A 25311-nucleotide genomic window follows, 5' to 3' on the forward strand; every position below is an offset into this window, starting at 1 on the left:
AGTTTCTGCCATGCTATTTTCTGGTTTTCCCAAAAGTTTTTGTCAAATAGTGCTTCCTATCTCAGAAGCTGGAGTCTTTCGATTTATCAAACAGTAGATTACTCTAGTCATTTACTACTGTGTCTTGTGTACCTAACCTATTCCACTAATCTACCACTCTATTTCTTAGCCAGTACCAAGTACCAACTTCATTTACTACAACTTTGCTAAATGACCTATATGCTTTAGTCATGTTGATCTGGTCATTGTTCCTTGACTATACACATTCCTTCTTCCAAGTCTTTTTTTCTGTTATCTTGATTGCTGTCCCTACTATTTTCCTTTATCTTAAGTTCTACCCTATCTTAAAGGCCTAGCTCAAGTCCCATCTCATCCATGAAACCTCTAACCATCCTAGGCCTTATCGATTCTTCCATCTTCTATGCTCCTGAAGCCCAACACAGTGCCTTGCACATAGTGGGCAGTCAGTCAATGTTTGTTGAATATGAGGATGATCATTGGATTATATATTTAAAGCTAGAAGAAACCTTAATCCTCATTTAGTCCAAACCTTTCATTTTACAGATGAGAACACTGAGTCCTAGAGGTTAAGGTGAGCTCAAGGTCAGTCAAGAAGAAAGTAGTAGAGCTTATATTTGAACTCAGATCCCCTCACTCCAGATACATAAGTCTTTCCAATGAACAGTATTATGGGTTACTTTTTTAAGTTAAAAAAAATTATTGATAGGGGTGGCTAGGTGGTGCAGTGGATAGAATACCTTCCCTGGAGTTAGGAGGACTTGGGTTCAAATCTGGCTTCAGACACTTGACAATTCCTAGCTGTGTGACCCTGGGCAAGTCACTTAACCTCGATTGCCTCACCAAAAAAATTATTGATATCATTTGTTTTTACATCATTTACATTCCCAATATATTCTTCCCCCTCACCTCCTAGTGAGCTATCTCTTACAACAAAGAATGAAAAAGAAAAAAAAAACTGCTCAGCAAAACTGACCAATGGCATTATATGCAAAGTTCCACACTAATTATCTACCCCCTTCCCCTACTCTACAAAGAAGAAAAGGAGGTGCCTTCTCATGTCTTTTCTTTGGGGCCAAGCTTAGCCATTCTAATTTCACATTGTTCAGTTTCATTTGTTTTGTGGTGGCAGTTCTTTCCATTTACATAGTTGTGGTCATTATGTATGTTGTTTTCCTTGTTCTGCTTATTTCACTTTGTATTGATTTGCATGTTCTCTCATATTTCTCCCTGTTCACTATATCCAACATTTCTTAAAGGATCAGAATGTTCCCTTATATTCATGTACCATAACTTGTTTATTGATTTCCTAGTAGGTATGTACTTTGTTCCCAGTTCTTTGCCACTACAAAAGTGCTGCCATCAATATTTGGGTGTATATAGGGCCATTTTATTAATCTTTGACCTCACTGGGGTATATGCCTAGCAGTGGAATCTCTTGGACAAAGGGTATTGACATTTACTCACCTTCTTAGCATAATTCCAAATTCCAGTGGCTTTCCAAAATAGTTATACTAATTCATAACTCTACCAACAGTGCATTAGTGTGGGTCACTCTCAGCAATAATGAAAACAACAACAATAATAGCTAGCATTTACGTAGTACTATAAGGTTTGCAAAGTATTTTATATAGTAATATACATCTCATTTGATCCTCACAACAGAAAGGTGCTATTATTATCCCAATTTTAGAGTTGAAGAAACTGAGGCAAAGAGAAGTGACATACTCAGGGTCACACAGCTAGTATCTAAGGCAGGATTTGACCTCATCTTCCTTACTCCCAGTCCAACACTCTTATGTACTGTGCCACCTAGCTGCCTTACAATCTTTGAAGTAAGTCAGGGCAATTATTCTTCTCTTTGTTTTGTCTACAGATAATACAAAATACAAAGAGTTGAAAATCCATAGCTCATACCAAAAGTTCTACCGAGTGCTACTGCTAAATCCACAAGACAAATCCCAGTTACACTGAAGTGGTGGACATCTCTATTGTTATCATTATGCCTACAGATTAACTCTTTACTTGATTTCACAGATCGAATCAGGTACCTGTAGAAGTTACTTGTGACCTTATTGTAGGGTGTGATGGAGCCTATTCAACAGTAAGAACACAGTTCATGAAACGGGCTCGCTTCAACTACAGTCAACAGTATATTCCTCATGGGTACATGGAACTGACTATTCCACCTAAGAATGGGGAGGTAAGGAAATCTCCATTTTTTTCCCTCATTAACATTTCTCCTCTATCTTTTTTTAGTTACCTTTTATAAAGGAAGTATTGTAGAGTGGTGTGTATTACTTTAAGAAAACATGGTCACTACTCCACGAAAGAATGCCAAGTCAAAGTCCTGGCTAGTTTAAATATTAAGCTAAAAAAAGTCAGTGGCAAGTTTGGATTTAGTACAAGGATGCTTCTCTTCTCCCTTTTGGCTTAAGGAAATATTTTTCCTTACAAGGAAAACAATATACAAAATGACTACAACAGTGTAAATGGAAATATTTTTAGCATACAGGGCGAGAACTTTTATGTTGTCATAAGCAAATGAAACCAAGAAGTTATAATGAAATGCATTGTCAACAGACACAAGTGGAATGTTGGTTCCTAAGTCAGAACTAGCAAATAGCATTGATAAATATTTTCATTTTACTAAAACATCATCTCTTAACTGTCATCCAGTCAGACGCTTGTTAGATCACAGAACTGTAGATTTAAAACTAGTTGGGACTTTGGAGTTTATCTAATCCAATTTTCTCACTTTGCAGAGGAGGAAACCAATTTCTCAAAATGAAATAAGTTGCCCAAAATCTTATGGCTGATATTTGGCAAGTCTTAGGATTCAAACCCAAGTCCTTTGACCAGATCTATTGATATTTGTACCATTCTGTGAAGGGATGATACTACTATATATCAGCCAACAACTTTAGATAGTTACATCCAGAGCCAGAACAAATTATTCATGCATTTTGAACAAGTTTGGAAAATTGTGTCCTGTTATGTTTGTATGATATTGTCTAGTCAGAGGCTTTGAGTCTTCACTGTAACACATGCCTTGATCTATCAAGGGTTCATCTTCCTTGGAAGTCTTCAAACAGAAACTGGATGTCCACCTGTTAGATACATTATATTAAGAATTCCTTTAGTGCTTCCCATCAACTGTCAACCAGTAGACATGATTAGCTCAAAGGAAAAGCATTTGCTAAAATGGTAGAATAAGAACTGTAGCTTTGAAACAATCCTCCTTATAAGCCTAGGGCACACACAAACACAACATCAGTGAGAAGAGTTCATACAAATTCGAAGTACAATTGGAGTAAAGACTGCACATAAGAAACAAATATGCTGAGGCAATATATCATTCCAGTACCACAAGGACAACATACTTTGGGTTCTGTTAGAGACTGTAAGAAACTCTCTGATGGGCCCAGTGATAGTCAAGTCATTCTGTTTGAGAAATGACACTATTATAGTTACATTATCAGGGAAACATTTATGCCATATGTAGAATGAGTTTAATAGAGGTATTTGGTTAATGTTTTAGTAAACATCTGTGAGTTTTCCCCCTACAGTATGCCATGGAACCTAATTATCTACACATTTGGCCAAGAAACACTTTCATGATGATTGCTCTTCCTAACCAGGTAAAGTATATTGCACCATGAATCACATTTGTGTATGTATTGTTCATTTGTTTCTTTACTTACTACTGTATATGGTTAATTTTTTAAGCTTTTACTTATTTAATGAATGACTAAATATTTTCAAAAAATAGGCCCTATGAGGAAAAACTTGAAGGAATCAGGATTTGTTCATATGAAAGATTTTCTTTTAATATTTTTCTGAGTGGAACCTTTTAAAGGAAGTCAGGGAACCTAAGAAGTGGTGGTTAGGAGAAAGACCATTTCAAACATCAAGGACCACTGGCACATATGTGTTGTCCTATTTGCTTAATAAATGTTTCTCAAAATTAATTGAATACTTATGAGGATATTTAACTTCTATGTAATATATGAAAATGAATTGACCTATGGTCTTGAGTGGTTGTTTATGGCATTACCAAAGAAGGCTGGGGAATTTTTTCCACTTGTCAGCACTTTTCCTCTTTATTCTACCTGCTGTAATTTAACTCAGCAACTGAAACACATCTTAAGTGTTTTCTATGTGCAAGGCACTATGCTAGGTACAGGAAAAAAATTTTAAATAATAATAACTGATATTCATATAAATTTCATAAATCATATTTCATTTAGTCTATACAATTATCATGTGAATTAATAGTAGCATTAAAATTTTACAGAGGAGGAAACTGAGGCTCATAAAGGTTAAGTGACTTGCACATAGTTGCACAACTAGTAATATCAGGGACAAGTTTTAAACCTAGGTTTCTACTGACTCCAAATATGCCATCTTTTCCACTATACCAACTACCTCCCCTGCCATTTGACCATTTCTATTCCTTGTTAATCCCTTCCTGGATCACTGCCTTGTCATGGCAGAGGGGCTTGTGTAGCTCAAGGAAACTATGAGCTATGCAGTACAGAGTCACCCCAGATGGACATAGTGGAGAGTTCTGACAAAAGGTGATCCACTGGAGAAGGAAATGGCAAATCACTCAATGTCTCTGCCAAGAAAACCCCATGGACAGTACTAAAATGATAAAAGAAATATTGAAAGATGAGTCCTTGGGTTGGAAGGTGTCTAATATGCTACTGGGGAAGAGCTGAGGAGGACTACAAGTAGCCCCAGTACTAACGAAGTGGCTGGGCCAAAGCCAAAAGGAAGCTCAGTTGTGGATACATCTGGTGATGAAGGAAAGTCCAGTACTATAAAGATCAATATTGCATAGGAACCTGGACTGTAAGATCTGTGAACCAAGGTAAACTGGATGTGGTCGAACAGGAGATGGAAAGATTAAATATTAACATCTTAGGTGTCAGTGAACTTAAATGGACAGGAATGAATAAATTTAATTTAGGTAATCATTACATATACTACTATGGGCAAGAATCCCTTAGAAGAAATGGAGAAGCCCTCATAGTCAATAAAAGGGTCATAAAAGCAGTACCAGGGTATAATCTCAAAAAAAAACCAATGAAATCTATTTAAATCCAAGACAAACTATTCACCATCATAGTAATACAAGTCTATGCTCCAACCACTGATGCCAAAGAGGCCAAAGCTGATCAATTCTATAGAGACCTACAACATCTTGTAGAAATAACACCAAAAAAAGATGTCATTCCTACATAGGAGATTGGAATGCTAAAGTAGGAAATAAAAATATAATTGGAATAACAGGGAAGTTTGGCCTTGGCGTACAGAATGAAACAGGGCAGTCACTAACAGAGTTTTGTTAAGATAACTCACTGATGAAAATAAACACTCTTTTCAAAACCTCAGAAGGTGACCCTAAACATGGACATCACCAGATGGTCAATATAGAAATCAAATTGATTATATACTTTGTAGCCAAAAGTGGAGAAGCTCCACTGACTGCGGCTCAGATCATGGGCTTAATGTAAAATTCAGATTTAAATTGAAGAAAGTATGGAAAACCATCAGACTGAATAAATGTGACCTAAATTGCATCCCTTATCAATATGAAGTGGAGGTGATGAATAGATTATAAGGGATTAGATGTGGTGATAGATAGAGTGCCTGAAGAACTATGGACAGAGGTTTGCAATATTGTACAGGAGGCAGCAACAAAAAACATTCGAAAAAAAAAAAAAGAACAGTGAGAAAGCAAAATGACTGTCTCATGAGGCTTTACAAATAGCTGAGGAAAGAAGGAAAGCAAAAAAAGGAGAAGGGGAAAGATATGTTCAATTGAATGCAGAATTCCAGAGAATAGCAAGGAGAAATAAGATTTTCTTAAATGAGCAATGCAAAGAGATAGAAGAAAACAATAAAATAGGAAAGACAAGAGATCTCTTCAAGAAAATTAGAGATATCAAGGGAATGCTTCATGCAAAAATAAGCATGATAAAAGACAAAAATAGTAGGGACTTAACAGAAGCAGAAGAGATTAAGAAGAGGTGTCAAGAATACAGAAAGGAACCATACAAGAAAGATTTTAACATCACTGATAACCACACTGCTCTAAAGTCAGACATCCTAGAAAATGAAGTTAAGTGGGCCTTAGGAAGCATTACTAAAAATAAGGCTAGTGAAGGTGATGGAAATCCAGCTGAGATATTTGAAATCCTAAAAGATGAGGCTGTTAAAGAGCTGCACTCAATATGCCAGCAAATTTGGAAAACTCAACAGTGACTACTGGATTGGAAAATATCAATTTTACATCCCAATCCTAAAGAAGAGCAATGCCAAGGAATGTTCAAATTACAAAAAAAAAAAAAAGTGCTCGTTTCACACTCCAGCAAGTTAAAAATGCAAGCTAGGCTTCAGCAATATATGAACCGAGAATTACCAGAACTGCAGGCTGGTTTTCAAAGAGGCAGAGGAACTAGAGACCAAATTGCCAACATTTGCTGGATTATGGAGAAAGCAAAGGAGTTCTAGAAAAACATCTGCTTCTGCTTCATTGAAAAGACTGTGTGGATCACAGCAAAATGCAGTAAGTCCTCAAAGAGATGGGAGTACCAGATCATCTTGCTTGTCTCCTGAGGAACCGGTATGCAGGCCAAGAAGCAACAGTTAGAACCAAACATGTAACAACTGATTGATTTAAGATTGGAAATGGAGTTCAACAAAGCTATATGTTGTCACCTTATTTAACTTATACGCAGAGTACATCTTATGAAATGCCAGGCTGGATGAATCAAAAGCCAAAATTAAGGTTGCCCAGAGAAATATCGACAATCTCAGATAAGCAAACGATGTCACTCTGATGGCAGAAAGTGAAGAGGAATTAAGAAGCCTCTTTGATGGGGGTGAAATAAGAGAAGGTAAAGGCTGGTCTGAAGCTTAACATAAAAAAATAATACCTTAACAAATGGTCCCATTACTTCCTGGCAAATGGGGGGAGAAGAAATGGAAGTAGTGTCAGATTTATATTCTTAGGCTCAAAGATCACTGAAGATGGACACTGCAGCCATGACATTAAAAGACTCTTGCTCCTTGAAAGGAAAACTATGGCAAATCTGAACAGCGTACTAAAAAGCAGAGACATCATCTTGCCAACAAAGGTCCGTATAAGTCAAGGCTGTGGTTTTCCCAGTGGCAATGTGTGGCTGTGAGAGATGGACTATAAGGAAAGCTGAGCACTGCAGAATTGATGCTTTTGAATTGTGGTACAGGAGAAGACTTTTGAGAGTCCCTTGGACATCAAGAAGATCAATCAGTCAATACCTAAAGCAAATTCAAACTACTCACTGGAAGGTCAAATACTGAAGCTGAAGCTTAGATACTTTGGCTAACATGAGAAAATGAAACTCATTGGAAAAGAACCTGATGTTGGGAAAGATTGACAGCAAAAAGAAAAGGAGATGGCAGAGGATGAGATGGAGAGATAGTATCATGGAAGCAATGAACATAAACTTGTACAAACTTCAAGAGATAGAGGAGGATAGAAGGGCATAGAGTGCTATGTATGGTTTATAGGGTCATGAAGATTTGGACATGACTGAATGACTGGATATGTATACATATACATACATACATACATACATACATATATATATACACATACACATACACATATATGTGTATGTGTATGTGTGCATTTCTTGTTAATGTCCCCAGGAAAGATAAAGGAGAAAGGATAAAGGAGATGCTTAACTCAGCCCAAGACTGTTACTTAGCATTCTGGATAGTCAAGTGCATTCTTGGGAAAAAACTAATGAGCTTTCACAGTTTTGAGTTAAGAGACAGAATATTTAACCCAATATGGGCCTGTGGGAACAGTCCTGGGACTTCCTATATACTTTTGGTATAAGAGTGAGGGTAAAGGGGTGAGATTTCCCTCCATCAGTTATATATGTATTAGGCTTCAAACCATACAACTAGGATTCCTCTCTGACACTGAAGTGCCTAGCCAAGAGTACTGTGACTTGGTGCTATCTCTTCAATGGCTACATTTTCCAGATCCCTGATTCCTTTGATATGTGAGGTGCCTTTTTTCTCTTCACAGAACAGATCATTTACTTGTACTTTGTTCATGCCCTTTGAAGATTTTGAAAAGCTCACGACAGGTAGTGATGTGCTGGATTTCTTCCAGAAATACTTCCCAGATTCCATCCCCCTAATGGGAGAGTAAGTTTCGTTATCCACAATTGTACTTTCTGGTTCATGAACTTGAGTTGTATAAAATCAAGCAAGGGATTTTAAACTCTTCTCTTTAATTTAGATCACTTATACAATCACCAGTATCTGAACCTGCATTAGAACATAAAATCTGAGCAGATTTTTTCTTTTGATGAGAAATTTTGCATAATCCCCAGACTCTTCTCCCAATCCCACCCCCCAAAAATATTCTCTAGGAAAGGTTTCTTGCGTGTGCTTTTTTGGTGGAATGTGATGATGATGATGTTAAGATCCCAGGACCAAAATTTGATCTGGAAGCCTCCAGAGAAGTTATTTAGATCAATCTTTTCATTTTACAAATGAAGAAAGTCCAGAAGGGTGAACTGACTTGCCCAAGGTCATATAGGTAGCAAGTAGCAGAATCAGAATTTGAATTCAGATCCTCTGACTCTTAATTCAGTTCTTCTTCCAAGATAGTGCCTACCCTAAGTTTAAAAGGGCTAAAAGGAATCTTAGATGTCATCTAATCCAGTACCTTCGTTTTATAAATGAGGAACTCCTTAGTTCCGGAAAGGTCAAGGGATTTGCCCAAAAGCTTTTCTGCATTTTGTTAGCTTATGTTAGATCCTGATTCCAAGTCTAGTGACCTTTCTACTGCTAACTCATTCTGTAGACAAAAAACAAGTCTTTGGAACTGTGTCATGTGTGTGTGTGCATGTGTATGTGAGCGCATGCACATATTGTATGTTTGAGACACAAAGAAAGAGGGACAGGGACAGAGACAGAGAGAAACAGAGACAAAGAGAGAGAAGAGAGGAGAAGGGTTTTACCTCTGAGATTGAGGTAATCTTTTGATTTCAGAGATTGATTACCTCTTGACTTTGAGGGTTGAGAAGCAATTGTTTCTTATCGTCTATTAGTACAGCTCAGTCCCGGGCATATAGTTGTTGTTGTTGTTGTTGTGTTTGTCCTTCATTCTAGAAGAGGACCGTAACATCTGGGAGATGATGACATACTTGGAATTGACTTTGATTTGAGTGAGGGAGGGCTGTGCAAGGTCTCCAGCCTCACTTTCTCCTCCAGAGCCATCTGGGCCTAGTGGCCAGATACTCATCAGGATGACTGGAGATGGTCCAGGATGCAATGGGAGACCCTGGCCCTTTTAAGCTAAGGTCTTTTCAGGTTCTCACTTTGAGTGAGGCAAGGCCCATTCAGTGAATAATAGATCTATTTAAGAAGTGAGTCTAGGGATGGTCCCTTTAATAAAAAAAAATATCAAACTAGGAGGGGAAGACCCTCAGGGTTGCTGGCCAAAAGAGAAACAGTTGCTGTTTGCATTCACTCAGAGCAAGTGCTTTGATTGAATAGAATGTACGTCAAATTCCTGAAGGATCTGAAATTGCTGGTGATGTTTGGGGAATTTCATTTGAAATTGTTGAAACTTAACTATTATCATAGACATTGAAAAATCACCAAACGTGCAATCAAGGTGGCTGGATTTTAGTTACGTGATTTTAGGCAAATCACCTAACCTCTCTGAACCTGTTTCTTCATTTGTAAAATGTGGATAATAATATGTGTACTATGTCCTTAACAGACTTGTTATAAAGCACGTTCTTTGTAAACCTCAAAGCATTCTAGAAACTGCTCTTCTTTCATGGAAATACTTAGATTGAAATACCAAAATAGTTAAATTGAACTTCCCAAAACATATTAATGAATTTGAAAATTGCATAACAGGGAAATAGCTAGAACTTAATTTGGTTACTTAACCTCAGCCTGAATATATTTGCACTGTAACAGGCATGGTAAATAATTGTTTTGTAATTAGAAACATAGACCCACAGGATACCAGAGCCGTGCAGAACTTTAAGTTTTTTTTTTCCTGTTTCTTCATTGGCATACCTAGGTATATTTTAATGTGACAAAGTCTTAGGCTTACACATAGAGAAGGAAGTTTCACCAGGGTATAAACTCTGATGCTTCATGTTAATCCATATATGTTGTGATTTTTGCCTCCTGGAAGGGAAGCACTGAAGCGAGATTACTTTCTGCTGCCAGCCCAGCCTATGATAGCTGTCAAGTGCTCTGCATTCCACATTGGTTCCCAGTGTGTACTCATGGGGGATGCGGCCCATGCAATTGTGCCCTTTTTTGGACAAGGCATGAATGCGGTGAGTTCCCTTTGCTAAGCAAGTGACTGAAGGCATCATCTCAAGTGAAATATCCCAATTACCTGAGGTCAAAGGCTGTTCTCATATAATCCCCAAGAACTAATTAGTTAGTAAAAGAGTCACTCAAAGGCCATTTGGCAGATCAGGCCAGGCAATTAAGTGAAAACAGTTGAATCGATAGTCCCATGCAGATATGGCTAAGAGGGTTAGGGTAGGGGAATCACAATACAGTTTTTGGTTCAATCAGACAAATGAATGCATGTTTAGAATTTTAAAATTGATCTTTTTAGCAGCTCAAGGCCACATATGTATATATGCATGCATTCATAGATAGATAGATGTAATACATGCATAACATATATTCACATAAGTATATACAAGTGTGTGCATTTACATATATTTTTATAGGATCCATGTTCTGTATCGCCAACCTAAGTAAAGAAGTGACTCCCTGTTTGTCAGGGTTAAATAAAAGTATTAAACACAGTTAAAACTTAAATAAATTATGCCTCCTATGAAAATTCAGTATTCTTGTTGAGAAATGGTTTTCTGGAAGGAAAGTAAAGGGTTGAGTATCTTCAAGATGATTAATGAATGAATAAAAAATAAATGATAAAAGGGAACACAAGTGAAATCATGATGGCTTCCCAAAAATAGCTTCTATAGAAAAACCAAGAAAAACAGGGAGAGAAGATGGAACCTAAACCATGAATTCACCAAGAGAGATTTCAAACAGGGCCAAAGATAAAATGCTTAAAAAGTATAAGCCTATAAAGGAAAGTGTTTGATATATATTTGGATGGTATCTATATAGTTGTATTTATTATCTGTTGTGTGTATTAAATATGCTACCCTGCTTGGGTGTGTGGTATCCTTTCTGGAAGCTAGGGACTGTAGCACCCAAGATATGAATGGTCTACAAATATTGGACAAAATCATATTGAGGCAGTAAGGTATAATGGAAAGAACTTGGAGTCAGGAAACCAGGGTTCAGACCCTGCCTCTGAAACTTACTAGCCATGTGGTCAGTGGGCAAGTCACTTAATGCCTCTGAACCTCAGTTTTTTCATTATAAAAAAAAGAATCTTGGCACAATATTACAAGAAATTATCAAGGAAAATTATCCTGAAATTCTAGAACAGAAAGGCAAAAGTAGAAATAGAAAAAATCTACCGATTACTACCAGAAAGAAATCCTGGGAGGAAAACTTACAGGAATATCATAGCCAAGTTTTAAAGCTCCCAGGTTAAGGAGAAAATACTGGAAGCAATAAGAAAAAAAAATTAAAATCATGACGCTACAATAAGGATTACACAAGACCTAGCAGCTACTATGTTGAAGGACCATAGGTCTTGGAATACTATATTCTGTAAAGCAAAAGAGCTGGGGTTATAACCAAGGGTAAACTTACCCACCAAAGTTAAGTACAATCTTGAAGGGAAAAAAAATGGACATTCAACGAACTCAAAGATTTTCAGGTTTTTGTAACAAAAACCCCAGAACTTAAGGGAAAATTCGACATATAATATCTAAAAGAAATATAGGGTAAACATTAAAGACCAATTATAAGAGACTCAATAAGATTAAATGGTTTACTTCATGTATGTGAAAATATTAGCAGTACTTTTATGACTGTCATCATTATTTGGGTACTTTGCAGAAAGGCTTGGGCTGAACTGAGTATGATGGGGTGATTCTAAAAGAGTAAAACTGTGTAGGGAGAGATTAAAAAGGAGTAATTATACAAATGAGGCATTAAAAAGAATAATTGATAAAGAAAAAATAGTAGGGGGAAGAATAGGTAGTGCTGAAACCTACTCATTGGGAATGAAAGAGAGAACAACATGTATATCTAGAAGGGTATAAAAGTTTTCTAAATTCAGAAAGAAATAAGAGGGCAGGAGGATAGGGTGGGGAGATAGGATAAGGGAGGGATCCTTAGAAAGGTGGGTAGGTTAAGGAATAGGGGAAGGGCAAGGCAGCAGAGGAGTGAGGAGGGATAGAGTAAATAGGGTGAGAAGGATGTGAGGAAAAATTGGAAGTAGGAAAATACACAAGTAATTGTAGCTTAAAATGTGAATAGGATGGATTTACCCATAAAACAGAAATGCATAGCAGATCAAAAATTTGAATTCAACAATATGTTGCTTTCAGGAAACATTATAAAAATGAGAGATACACACAAAGATAAATAAAGGACAGGAGTAGAATTTAGTATGTAAAAAAAAGTAAGGATAGTAATCATGATCTTAAAGTTAAAATAGATTTAATCAAAAGTGAAAAACAGAGAAACTATACTATGTGTCAGCAATATTATTCAATATTGTTTTACACCATTTAAAATACCTAGGTGCATACCTGCCAAAACAGACACAGGAACTCAATGAATGTAAACATACAATACTTTTTATACAACTAAACTCAGATCTACATAATTGAAGTAATATTTATTGTTCATGGGCAAGTAAAGCCAACATAATTTTTAAATGACAATCTTACCTAATCTATTTATTCAATATCATCCCAATTAAATTGCAAAAAAAATGTTTTACTGAGTTAGAAAAATTAATAACAAAGTTCGTTCAGAAGAACAAAAAGTTAGGAACTTCAAAGAAACCAGGGGAAAAGGATATAAAAAAAAATAGATTCAGTAGTATCAGACTTTAAACTATATTATAAGTTGAGAGCATTGTTGAAATGTAAAAAGGATAATTTTGATTATTTCAAATTAAAAATTTCTTGTATAAATAAAACCTATGTAACCAAGAATAGAAGGAATGCAGAACATTGGGGGAAAAAACCTTCATAAAAAATCTCTCAGATAGGACGTGATTGGGTGGGAATATTGCTGTAGTGTAGGAAATGGTGAGCTGGTTGATTTAGAAAAACATGGAAATACTTAGAGTTAAGAAGGAAGATGCTATCTACCTTCAGAGAAACAGATTATAGGAGGAAATAAGCATAGTATGGCTTTACATATATGTATATGAGTATATATGTTTATATATGTATCTGTTTATAGATACCTATGTATGTGTATATGTGTACATACATATGTGTGTATACATATATCTATAGATATATATTCATGCTTAACAGTAGCCTTCTGGGGCAGGGGAGAGGAAGGGGGAAAATAAAATAAAAAGTGCACAGCAGAGAACAAAACAAAACTAATAAGGAAGCAAAGAAAAGCTGGGCATCTTTGAAGACAATGTGTAGTATTTATTATATAGGTTTTCTTGAAATGGACATTTATTGTTTTATATTGAATCCTCTCTTATGATCTGCTGTGTACATGATATTTTTTTTCTTTCCTCATTTTTATTTAAGTTTAAAAATTTTAAAAAAATGTTACCCCCCCCATTAGTGTTAGTGGTAGAGACATAATTTAGTTTTCAAAGGTCTAAACAGTTGGTGAGCATAAGCACTTCTTTTTATAGTTCTCTTTTATAAGAATTTATTTTTTAATTGGAAAGATCAGTATATATACTGATAGCAACCCTATTACTCTAGTCAGTAAACTAGGTCAAACTGGTTTACTCACTGCTACTCACTGTGATTCAAACATGCCTTTTGCTTTCCATACAAAGTTTACATAAAATGGTCCTGGCCATCATAGAACTTAAAAGTCTATTAGGGAAATAACACACAGAAACAACTAACTATAATATATAATTTTACCTGATAAATTCTCTAGAGAAGTTCAAGATAAAATACTAGATGAGGTCATAGGAGAATGTTATTACTGACAAGAGAGGAGGGGATTAATGGAAGCCTTCATGAAGGAGGTGAGGTTTACCTTGGGTTTTAAAGGCCATTCAGTAGGCAAGAAAGGAGATGGAGGATATTCCAGGCATCAGGCCAGAGTGAGCAAAGGCACAGAGAAAAGAAGGAATGCGGTGTATTCCCCAGGCAGAGATTAGTCCAGTTTGGCAAGAAGATAGAAGCATACAGGGGAGAAGATGAGATAAGGCTGGAAGGGGAGGTGGCGCCAGATTGTGGCAGGCCTTAAACGCCAAGCAAAGTAGCTTTAATTTGACTTGAAAGGGAATATAGGGAGCCACTAAATATTTTTTGAGCAGACAAGATATATGTGTGTAAATCAGTCTGGCATTGGTGTGGAGGAAGGAAGGCTCATTGGAGAGAAGAGAGTGGAGGTGGGAATAATTGTAATGAGCTATAGTAATGGTCTAAATGGGTAGTAATGAGGTCCAGTATTTTGGTGGTGGCAGTGGAGTTTGAGAGGAGGGAATGGACATGACAGATATCTTGGATAAAATCTATAATACTTGCTAACTTATCAAATGTGAAAGGTAAGGAAGAACAAAAGTCAAATATAACATGAAGGCTTGGAAGATGGGGACAAAGTAAGTGGTGGTACCACTAATAGGTATAATGGTGTCAGAAGGAGGAGCAGTGTTAGGGAGAAACAATAATTTTGTGTGGGTCTTGTTGAGTTTATAGTGCCCATAGGACATCCCAGTCATGGAAATAGAAATATAAAGTGAAAATTATCTCTTTATAAGTAGTGGTTAAAATATGAGAATGAATGAAATTGCCAAGAAAGAGCATAAAGAGAAGAAGAGGACCAAAGACATAAATTAGGGGAACACTCATCTTAAAGGTCATATAACTATTAAATAGGGGCGTGCTGGAGCCAGCTCTAACCAGCTGTCTTGTGAGAGCCAATTGTTAAGTGTTCAGTGTAACCATTTGCACAACAGACATAAGGCTGCAAAAAAGGGCTTGATAAAATAATGGAGAAAATGTTAATAAGGCAGGTTAAACTTTAAGTTTATTTTTTTTTCCTGGAGAACTGGTTGTTAAGCATTTACCAGCACATCTCAGCTAAGTGGCACAGTATATAGATTCCTGGGCCTGAACTCAGGAAGATGAGTCTTCCTGAGTTCAAACCTTGCCTCAGACACTTAATAGTTGGGTGACCCTAGGCAAGTCACTTAACCCTGTTTGCCTCACTTTCTTCATCTGGAAAATGAACTGGAGATGGAAATGGCAAACCACTACAGTATCTTTGTCAAGAAAACCTCAAATGAGGTCACAAAGAGTCAAACATAATTGAACAACAAACCAGCAATTAAATGTCTGAGGCAAAATTTGGTCATCCTTTTTCCAAGTTTAGGGCCTACCTACTATACCTATCTCTTATTTAATGCTTGAATAGTCTGCATTAAAAAAAACAACAGAAACAACAGAGCAAGATGAATAAGGGCTCAATTATTCTTCCTTGACTGAGGAAAGTTTTATGTAATTTAAATTCATTTGTTAAAGAGGGTATGCATATTTAAGAACCTGGTAGACTTTTATTATTGCCAGTTTACTATCTTGGATGTATCTCTTTTCAGGGCTTTGAAGACTGTTTGGTATTTGATGAATTAATGGATAAATACCATAATGACTTAAGTAAGTAAAATCCCTTTTGGGTAAGTTAGCAAGAGGTTACTTAAAACCAGAAACAATACTGATAGCTTTGGTGTGCCTGGCTTCCTCCTGTGGCATTTATTTCCCATGAAAGCCAGCTAGCTACTCAGTTAACGGAGCATTAAGACCGCGAGGTAGCTACAGTTTGTAGAAGAAAAGTCAGTAGAACCCATAGCTCTGTCTTTTGCTTTTTTTAGCTCTCTCAAATTCTGACTTTGTCTACCACTATGTGGATATTCCTGTTTGGCAAAATTTAGAGATGGTGGGTTTCTTGGGTCTGCTAAACATATCACTTCTACTTTATTTTTCTAGTAGATTGATAATTAGAGTTAAATCATAGAATGTAGATTTCATACAAACATAAGGAAATTTAACCATTTTTAATCCAGTGATACCTACTAAAAGTGTATAAGTAAGTTATAGGTAAGTGAAATCCATGGGTCACCTCCAAACCTCATTTAGCTACCAGTTTTTTCTTCCTCTACCACCAGACTTTTATAAAAAAAGTAATAATAATTAAAAAACTGGTTAATGGAACTCACTACTGTTCCTGTCCCTAAATGGTAAAACACTATCCCACAGAGAAATTAACAAGAAATTAGATTTATTCTGTGTAGCACCAGTGAATAAAACCAGAATTATTGAGAAATTTCAAGGAGACATATCTATGGCTCAATTTGAACAAGAACTTTCTAACAATTAAAGGTTTTTTTTTTTTTTAATGGAATGGGCTGACCTATAAGAATGGATTCCTCATTACCAGATGTGTTCAAGTAGAAACTAGATGACTGACAAGGGTGTCAAGGGGTTTTGGTTAGTGGAAGCTGGACTAAATGACCTTTAAGGTTCCTTCCAACCCTAGGATTCTATTATTCTGTGAAAAAATATGAGGTGAAAATAATCTATTTGTATCATGGATATAAAAATGGATAGCTAGCCTCTTGCTACATAACTAGATAGTGGGCTAGAAACTAAATGAGCAAAAAGATCAATTTACAGAATTCTGTAAGAGTGACTAAATGAGAAATTCCAGGGGTTGACCATGGAGGGAAGAAGGAGGCAAATTTTGGCTCAGTAGAAGGAAAAAAGTGATGAATGTGATTTGAAGGGTTCTATTAAAAGGCCCCAGTACACCCAAAGTATCCCCCTTGCTACTGGTACTTAGAATATCACTATTATACATTACAGTAGATTTGTATCATATATACATTTAACATATAGGAATTCAACTAATATGTACTTTACAGAAAGAAAGTATTAGTATATATTACTATTCAATGTTGTGCATATATATATAAAAACAGAGAGTAACGCCATGGGTGAGTCTTCTGAAGACCAAGAAGGAGGCCTGTCCTATTCAAAGGATTCCCAGCCTTCCCAAATGAGTCCCTCTAGTATTATTATAAAAATTATCAGTATTGTTATAAACATAGTTTAGACTTCACACTTGAAAACTTCTTCCTTAACCCTTCTCTACTATCCCTTTATTCTAAAACGCCTTGATACTAGGGATCCAGAGCCCATTCTCACTGTTCTGTTCCTTTCCTCCATGATATCATCTCTCATTTGGGTGCCCCCATCTCTGGCACCCAAAACACCCTCTCAGCACTGGCCCAGAAAGCAGGCAATAGCTAGTCAGTGACCCTTTAGATGTTAGGAAATGTGGCATGGGAGAGTGAACATGATTAAATCATAGGGAACATGGTTTGAGTATGTTTGGGAGATGGGAGTCATTTTCCTAAGGTTCAGTTCTGATTATTCCCCTATTGCCTCTAGAATTAAATATAAGCTCCTCTGCTTAGTTTTTAAATGCCTTCACATCCTGGCCCCAACCTGTCTTTCTAAGTTCATTCGTTACTCCCTATCTTGTAAACTCTACAGTTTGGCCAGATTGACCTTATTGCTCCTGATAAATGCCATTCTGTTTCTGCAGTTTTACAATTACTTTCCTCTGTGACTGGAATGTCTTCCCCCTCTATCTCTGCTTCTTAGACACCTTTGTTTCCTTTAAACCTCTCCATAAGTGACATCTTCTACATGAAGCTTTTTCTGATACCCACAGCTGCTGGTGCCCCTCCCCCCCCATTAACTTGTATTTATTTTGTAAGAGAGACAGCATGCTAAGCCCTGACTTAGGAAGACCACGGTTCAAGACCTATCTCTGATACAATTGGCTTTATGACCCTGGGCAAATCACTTAACCTCTCAACATTATGGGCAACTCTCTAAGACTGAGACACTCAAAAACTCTCTAAGACTCTTTGCAGAGAAGGCACTGACCTGAATTTGGTAAATGAGCTTCTTCACATTCTTTACATGTTCCCTAGACCAGGGAAATAACAGGCTTAGTCATTATCCCCTATATTTTGTATATACTGATTTAGGTATATCATAGAATGTAAACTCCATGAGGGCAGGTACTGTTTCCTTTTTGCAACACAGGGTCCAAGCAATTATTAAGTGTCTGTTATGTGTCAGACCCCATGTTAAGCAAGGGTTGAGATTCAAAGAAAGTAAAAAACACAGTCCCTACTCTCAAAGAGTTCATAGTCTAAAGGGAGGGAATGGACTTTTTGTAGGCAAAACAATTGCAGCCATTGAAGAATAAGACCCCAAACCTTTGTAGAATGAGAAAGATGGTGATGACAAAGTGGTAAATGATATCAGGGAAAACTGTTATTCTTCATGCTAATTATAGTTGCAGAATAACTACCAAAGAAGGAATAGGGAAAAAAAAACCCAGAAAAGTCTGGTTTAGCAGTTGAAAACTAATATCAGTTATAGTCTTTCATGTGAACTGTTGACCATTGGTGGCTAATTACTATGAAATGCAATAGTAATTATATATGCTATGTACTTGCAGTACACAGAGCCTACCATACTTTAAGGGACTCCTTTTGATGACATGATTGAATCATTTTATTTGTTTTCTAGGTGCTTGTCTTCCTGAATTCTCAAGATTTAGAATTCCAGATGATCATGCTATTTCGGATTTGTCCATGTACAATTACATAGAGGTAAGTGAGGAAGTTTGAGAGATTAGGGATTTTTACTTCTAAAGAGTGACTTTCCCTCAGTTCTTCCTTATTTTATTTATGGTATTGTTTTTCTAAGTTCCCTTTTTGCCTTGGCACCATAGGTTTGTAAGAAACATCTAGTAGAAGAGCACATATAGAAAAAACCTCATTCCTCTGAACATTTCTGAGGGGATAATAATAATAATTGCAAATATTTATATAGATTTAAAATTTGCAAAGAGTTTCAGATATTTCATCTCTTTTAAGCCTCACAACCACCCCATGAGTAAAGAATTACAGGTATTATTATCCTCCTTTTACAGAAGTAGAAAGTGAAGATCAGACTAAGTGACTTGCTCAAGGTCACACACTTAGTAAGGTTCAAAGATAAGATCTGAATTTAGGTCTTCCTAATTCCAAGTCAGGCGCTTGATCCACTGTGCTTCCTAGCTTCTGCTAAGCATGTCAAAGCTTCTTTAGCTACACTGATACTTTGTGGACTTTGGTCTAAGATCTGAATGGACGGTACAATGCTATGATGCTGCTGCCAAAAATATATATAACCCTGAGATATTATCACAGACATATGGCATGTAGAAAATTTGTCTAATGTTTTCACAGTATGTAGCCTAATTTAGTACTTAATCTTGTTTGGGGCTCCAAAGACTGAGAAATGAGAAGAATGAAAATAAATGATTGGAAAATCGATACTGTGGAGAAAAGCTTCAGAAGTTCATTTACAAAGGGTAATGATGGAGTTCTCCCCCTCATCTCCTCTGGAAAAAGAAAAAGATGAAATGAGTTTAAAATGCAACAGAATAGATTTAAATAATATATAACTAAATTAAATCTGACAAAGATTTCCCAAATTCTTGCTTCATGTTCAAGGCATCATGCTAGCTAGCTATTATGTATACAAAGAAAGATTACAATGAACATCCTGTGTTCAAGGAATTTCCAGTTTAATTTTGGGGTACATCAAGTACACAGATAATCAATATGAATTTTGAAGCATGTATTGTGTGTCCCATGCATTGTGTTAGGCACTGGGAATATAAGTACAAAGAGTAAAAAAATCCCCACTTGCTAGAAGCTTACATTCTATGTAAGTACGTAAAGAATAAAAGAAGATAAACACAAATCAATACAAAGTAATTAATTACAAGATAGTTTGGGACTGGCATTTGGGGATCAGGAAAGGCTTCATGAAGAAGGTGGTACTCACGATAGGAGTGCATTGCAGACATGTGGAATGTCTAATACAAAAGGCATGGAGATAGGAGATGAAATGTTGGGTGTGAAGAAATGGGAAGGCCAATTTGGTTTGATCTCAGAGTATGGGAAGTACAATGAAGCTGGAAAGATAGGTTGGAGCTAGGACATGAAGGAATTTACAATTTAAAAAAAATTGTTTAAATAGATTTAAAAATTAAACCGAGATGTTTACATTTTATCCTAGAAACAAAAATGAGCCATTGGAGTTTATTGTATAGAGGAATAATGTGGTTGGATCAGCACTTCAGGAAAGTCACTTTGGCAGCAGCATGTAGATGAATTAGGGTGGGAAGAGATCTGAGACAGGAGAGACCAGTCAGGATGCTGTTGTAATACTCTAGGCAAAAGGAGATGAGAGCCTGAAGTCAGGTGATATCTGGGCCCCATAGGAAAGACTTTGTGGAGGTAGAAACAGCAAGATGTAACTACTGACGGGATATATGGAGAAGAGTAGAGAAGAGTGTCAATTAGCTTGATGTACCAACCAACTGGAGGCAGCTGGGTGGCTCAGTGGATAGAACACTGGGCCTGGAGACAGGAAGACCTGAGTTCAAATCCAGTCTCAGATACTTATTAGCTGTGTGACTGTGGGCAAGTCAATTAACCTCTGTCTGCCTTAATCCACAGAAGATAGTAGCAAACGACTCCAGTATCTTGGCCAAGAAAACCCCATGGACAATGTGGTCCACAGAGTCACAAAGAGTTGGATATGACAACAAAAACAAACATCTAGTCAGTTGGTGCTCAGAGCTGAATTGAAAGGTTGTAGAAGACACTTACACAAGAGACTTCCAAGGCTAGAGATGTTTATTGAAGGACAGAGAGGATCAGGTGGAAGCAGCAGCTCTCTGGTCTATTCCCACCAACCTTGAAGTAGTAATCTCATTGATCATAGCTGGCTCTATGCCAGCTTCCTGCACTGTGAATTATGCTGCAGAACCCACTAGTGTCAAATGTTCTTGGCAGCAGGTAAGACTTCCCCAGGGTTGATCTGGCCCACAGCTCCCCTCAAAGGTTTTTATACTCTTATTGGAAATATGGATGGACAAATATAGAGCTTTGAGAGGTTTGATGAGGGATAAAAAAGGTTTAGGAAAGTGGCTTTGGTGCGTGGGAAAGTAAATAGATTGGGGTGGTGTGAAAGGACTGCCTTGCTGCAGTGAGAATTCAGATGAGATTATGTGACCTGACCTTGTAGCAGACCCAGTCAGTAGACTTTATGATATTAATCCATAGAAGACTATATGCCCAGCAGATAGTAGGCTCTTTTTGTATTGTTTGGGGTTTTTTGGCTAGACAGTGGGGTTAAGTGACTTGCCCAGGGTCACACAGCTAGTAAGTGTTATGTATCTGAGGCCACATTTGAACTCAGGTCCTCCTGAATCCAGGGCCAGTGCTCTATCCACTACACCACCTAGCTGCCCCAGATAATAGACTTTTTTTTTTAAGGCAATTGGGGTTAAGTGACTTGCCCAGGGTCACACAGCTAGTAAGTGTCAAGTGTTTGGTCTGAGGCTGGATTTGAACTCAGGTCCTCCTGACTTCAGGGCTGGTGCTCTCTCCACTGTGCCACCTAGCTGCCCCAATAATAGGCTCTTAATAAATACTTGTTGGCTGACTGGATGTTACGTAATATTTTCCTTGTATTCTTTTCAAGAACAGGACAAACATAACATCTTGCACATAGTGTTTGAACTGCCTTTCAACTCTTTGAGATGAATGGTTGCCTTAGGCAAACTGTGTGATGACATAAGCATTGATTTCCTACCAGGAAGCAAGATGAATGCTTCAAACCATCCGGCACACGTATTCTTGCCAGTTCAGGTTCAGTAAACCCTTTATGAAAGGATCATCTATATGGACCCTTCAAAGCACCAAATACCGTACCATGAATGTCTATCTACTGTTTTTGCATGGGCTAGTGGAAAGCGCTCTAGATCTGAAGTTTGGAGACGAGGCCAGTCCCAGGTCTTTACTCTGACTAACTAGATATGTGACCTTGGGCAAATCACTTAAGCCCTTCAAATTTCAGTTTCCTCAACTGTAAAATGGGAGTACTTATACTATCTAAGAGGGTAATTGTGGACCATGGAGCAGCTAGATGGCACAGTGAGTAGAGTGGAGGCCTAGAGTCAGGAAGACTCCTCTTTCTGAGTTCAAATCCAGACTCAAACACTTACTAGCTGTGTGACCCTAGGCAGGTCACTTAATCCTGTTTGTCTCAATTTCCTCATCTGAAAGAAGTGGCAAAGCACTCTAGTATCTTTGCCAAAAAATCCTGAATGGAGTCGTGAAGAGCCAGACACAACTGAAAATGATTGAACAACAACAACAGAGGGCATACTTTGTAAAGCCTAAAATGCTGCAGTATATGAATGTCAGCTCTTACAGCTGACCGGAGGGCACAATGGAAGCACCAGAGGGCATAATGGGAAGAGTGCTTCCCTTGGAGTCAGGAAGACCTGAGTTCAAAGTCTACATTAGATACTTATTAGCTATGCGAGCCTGAGCAAGTCACTTAACCTCTGCCTTAACCTCCATTTCACCACCCGTGACATGGGAGTGATTTGTTCAGTTCAGTCACGTCCAACTCTCCGTGAGTTGACAATAGCACGCCATTGCTGTCCATTAGGGTTTTCTTGGCAGAGATACTGAAGTGGTTTGCAATTTCCTTTTTCAGTGAATTAAGGCAAACAGAAGTTAAGTGACTTGCCCAGGGTCACTCAGCTAGTAAGTGTCTGAGTCTGCATTTGAACTCGGCTCTTCCCGACTCTAGGCGCAGCACTTTATCCACTGAGCCATCTAGCAGCCTAGAGCTGTTGTAAAGATCAAATGAGATAAGATATGCACATCATTTTGCAAATTTTAAAGTGCTATGTAAATGCTAGCTACAATTATTATTATTGTCTGTTTTGTTGAGATATATGTAGGTTATTCCTGAATGTCCTTTCCATTATGATCAAAGGACAAGGACGTCTGAACTGATGAATGGAAGATCCAACATGAAAAGGAATGGAGTTTTCTGCTGTGGTCAGAGGAAGAGAAACAAGATCTCGATCTGTGTCCCTCCTCTTCCACAGGGATTTCTCAAATTACTCCTGCTTGTTAGAGTCTCATGTTTTTCCTTAAAAAAAAATCATTTTCTCATCAGATGATAGGATTTGGAGCTGCAAGGTAGATCAAAGATCATCTACTAAAATCTCATTTTAGCCATGAGGAAACTGAGACCCAGAAAGATGAAATACCCTGTGTAAGGTCACATAGGTGTTCAGTGGCAGAGCCAGGCTTCCATCCCAGGTCTCTTACCTCCAAACCCAGTGTCCTTTGGCAACAATATTGCACTTTGAATCTCAAGCTAGCTTTCTGTCCAAGTTTGCTGAATTGTTGGAACAAAGCATCTCCTAATGTTGGCAGTAATATCTTCAGTCTATCAGTATTTCAGTGAATGACGCATCCAGTTTCATGCTGCTTGGCAATTACGGCTTGGAATAATTTCTTTAGAACCAAGGGTAAGAAAGAGCAGGTTGTGGTGGTAACAACAAGTGTCACAGAAGACTCTCACATTGGTTTCAGATGCGAGCGCATGTCAATTCAAGATGGTTCATCTTCCAAAAGAACATCGAAAAATGTCTTCATGCAATTATGCCGTCCACCTTTATTCCACTCTACACCATGGTAAGAGCTGATCTAGAGAACATTAGTCTGCATTATTTTTTTTTTAACGGAGAGGATACCTAAAGACATTCTTAATATTTGCTTCAGGTCACTTTTTCCAGAATAAGATACCATGAAGCAGTTCTACAGTGGAATTGGCAGAAAAAGGTGAGGACAGCTTCCGATTTCCATTGTTCCAAACCAGCTTTATTGTTTCAGAGAGTCACCATGGTGTGGTGGAATGCTGGACTGGGAATCAAGAAAACATGGATTCAATTCCCACCTGCAATGAACTTGGAATGTTGTGACCATGAGCAAGCCACTGAACTCTGATACAGAGTTTTCTAAGGAAATAGATACAGTTGGTTTGCTATATGCACAGAGAAGGAGCTCTTCACCAATGAAGTCACAGGACCTTGCCACATAATGTATGTTATTGCTTTATATATGCCTCTAGCAATGTCTCTTGCCAAAGAATTATGAAGGGGAAGCATTAAAATTCTGATTCTTGGGCCTGCCCTCTTAAAATTGAAATGTATGCCTTGTAAATTAAAATGGCCTTGGCCATGAAGGTACCTAGATTAATGGAACAAGTCAGCTGATAAGAGAGACAGTTTGAGGGGAAAAGTAATGAAAAAAGACCACAGTACACTGAACTGCACCTCTTTGTTTTTGTAAGTTGAGCCAGCCCTGTGATTGGCATCATACAAGTATTTTTATTGGCTTAATGAGCTTAGCTATGTTTCAAACCACCATACTCCATGGTTGAAAGGTATCCAAATTGTTTTGTAATGCCATTAAAAGAAAATGTTTTTCCCCCTCAGTATATGGGGTGTGCCAAAAGTCTTGGTGAAGTTTTAAGCTTTAGTGCCCTAAATAGTCACCCATTCACTCATCTAGTTTTGGAAAAAATCAAGGGGTCACAGGCGTATGCTAAATAAAGCATTGGTTGTTGTTTTTTTTTTCCTAATTTGACATTTTTTAAAATTCCAAATTAAATTCAGTAATTCTGGAAGTATCAGCCTCAAAATGCTAAAACAAACCAAAAAAAAAAAAAGTCCCTAACAATTCTGTATCACCTTAACCCTGGGTTACAGGCATATCCTAGATATAGACAGACAGACAGACAGATAGATGGATAGTTAAAGATACATAGACACATATTTAAATAGAGATATATAAGTCTATAAGGCATCTAGGTGGCAGAGTGCATAGAGTGCTAGGCCTGGAGTCAGGAAGACTCATCTTCCTGAGTTCAAATCTGGCCTCAAACACTTACTAGCTCTGTGACCCTGCACAAGTCACTGTTTGTCTCAGTTCCTCATCTGTAAAATGAGCTGGAGAAGGAAACAACAAATCACTCCAGTGTCTTTGCCAAGAAAACCCCAAATGGGGTCATGAAGAATCGGACATAACTGAACGACAACAACATATAAGTCTAAATATCTCTATCTATCACTGTCTCTCTATTTATCTATCTAGTAGAAAGGCATGTCTAAAATTTCAGAAACCTTCTTTCCTATTAATCT

The 25311-nt window shown here is 37.5% G+C and overlaps 1 protein-coding gene across 1 annotated transcript in view; it reads left to right on the forward strand.

Annotated features, from left to right (window-relative positions):
* The window catches only part of LOC114049669 (kynurenine 3-monooxygenase-like), a 60150-nt gene that overhangs the window by 29686 nt on the left and 5153 nt on the right, over positions 1 to 25311 (forward strand). Inside the window, exons 7-14 of the mRNA XM_027870980.1 lie at positions 2056 to 2221; positions 3588 to 3659; positions 8111 to 8232; positions 10250 to 10397; positions 15761 to 15818; positions 18771 to 18853; positions 23702 to 23803; positions 23891 to 23950. Of these exons, the coding sequence (XP_027726781.1) occupies positions 2056 to 2221; positions 3588 to 3659; positions 8111 to 8232; positions 10250 to 10397; positions 15761 to 15818; positions 18771 to 18853; positions 23702 to 23803; positions 23891 to 23950 (811 nt within the window). The remainder of the gene's footprint in view (positions 1 to 2055; positions 2222 to 3587; positions 3660 to 8110; positions 8233 to 10249; positions 10398 to 15760; positions 15819 to 18770; positions 18854 to 23701; positions 23804 to 23890; positions 23951 to 25311) is intronic.

This window comes from Vombatus ursinus, unplaced genomic scaffold (genome assembly GCF_900497805.2).
Source record: "Vombatus ursinus unplaced genomic scaffold, bare-nosed wombat genome assembly UNPS02014798.1, whole genome shotgun sequence".
NCBI classification, from domain to species: Eukaryota; Metazoa; Chordata; class Mammalia; order Diprotodontia; family Vombatidae; genus Vombatus; species Vombatus ursinus.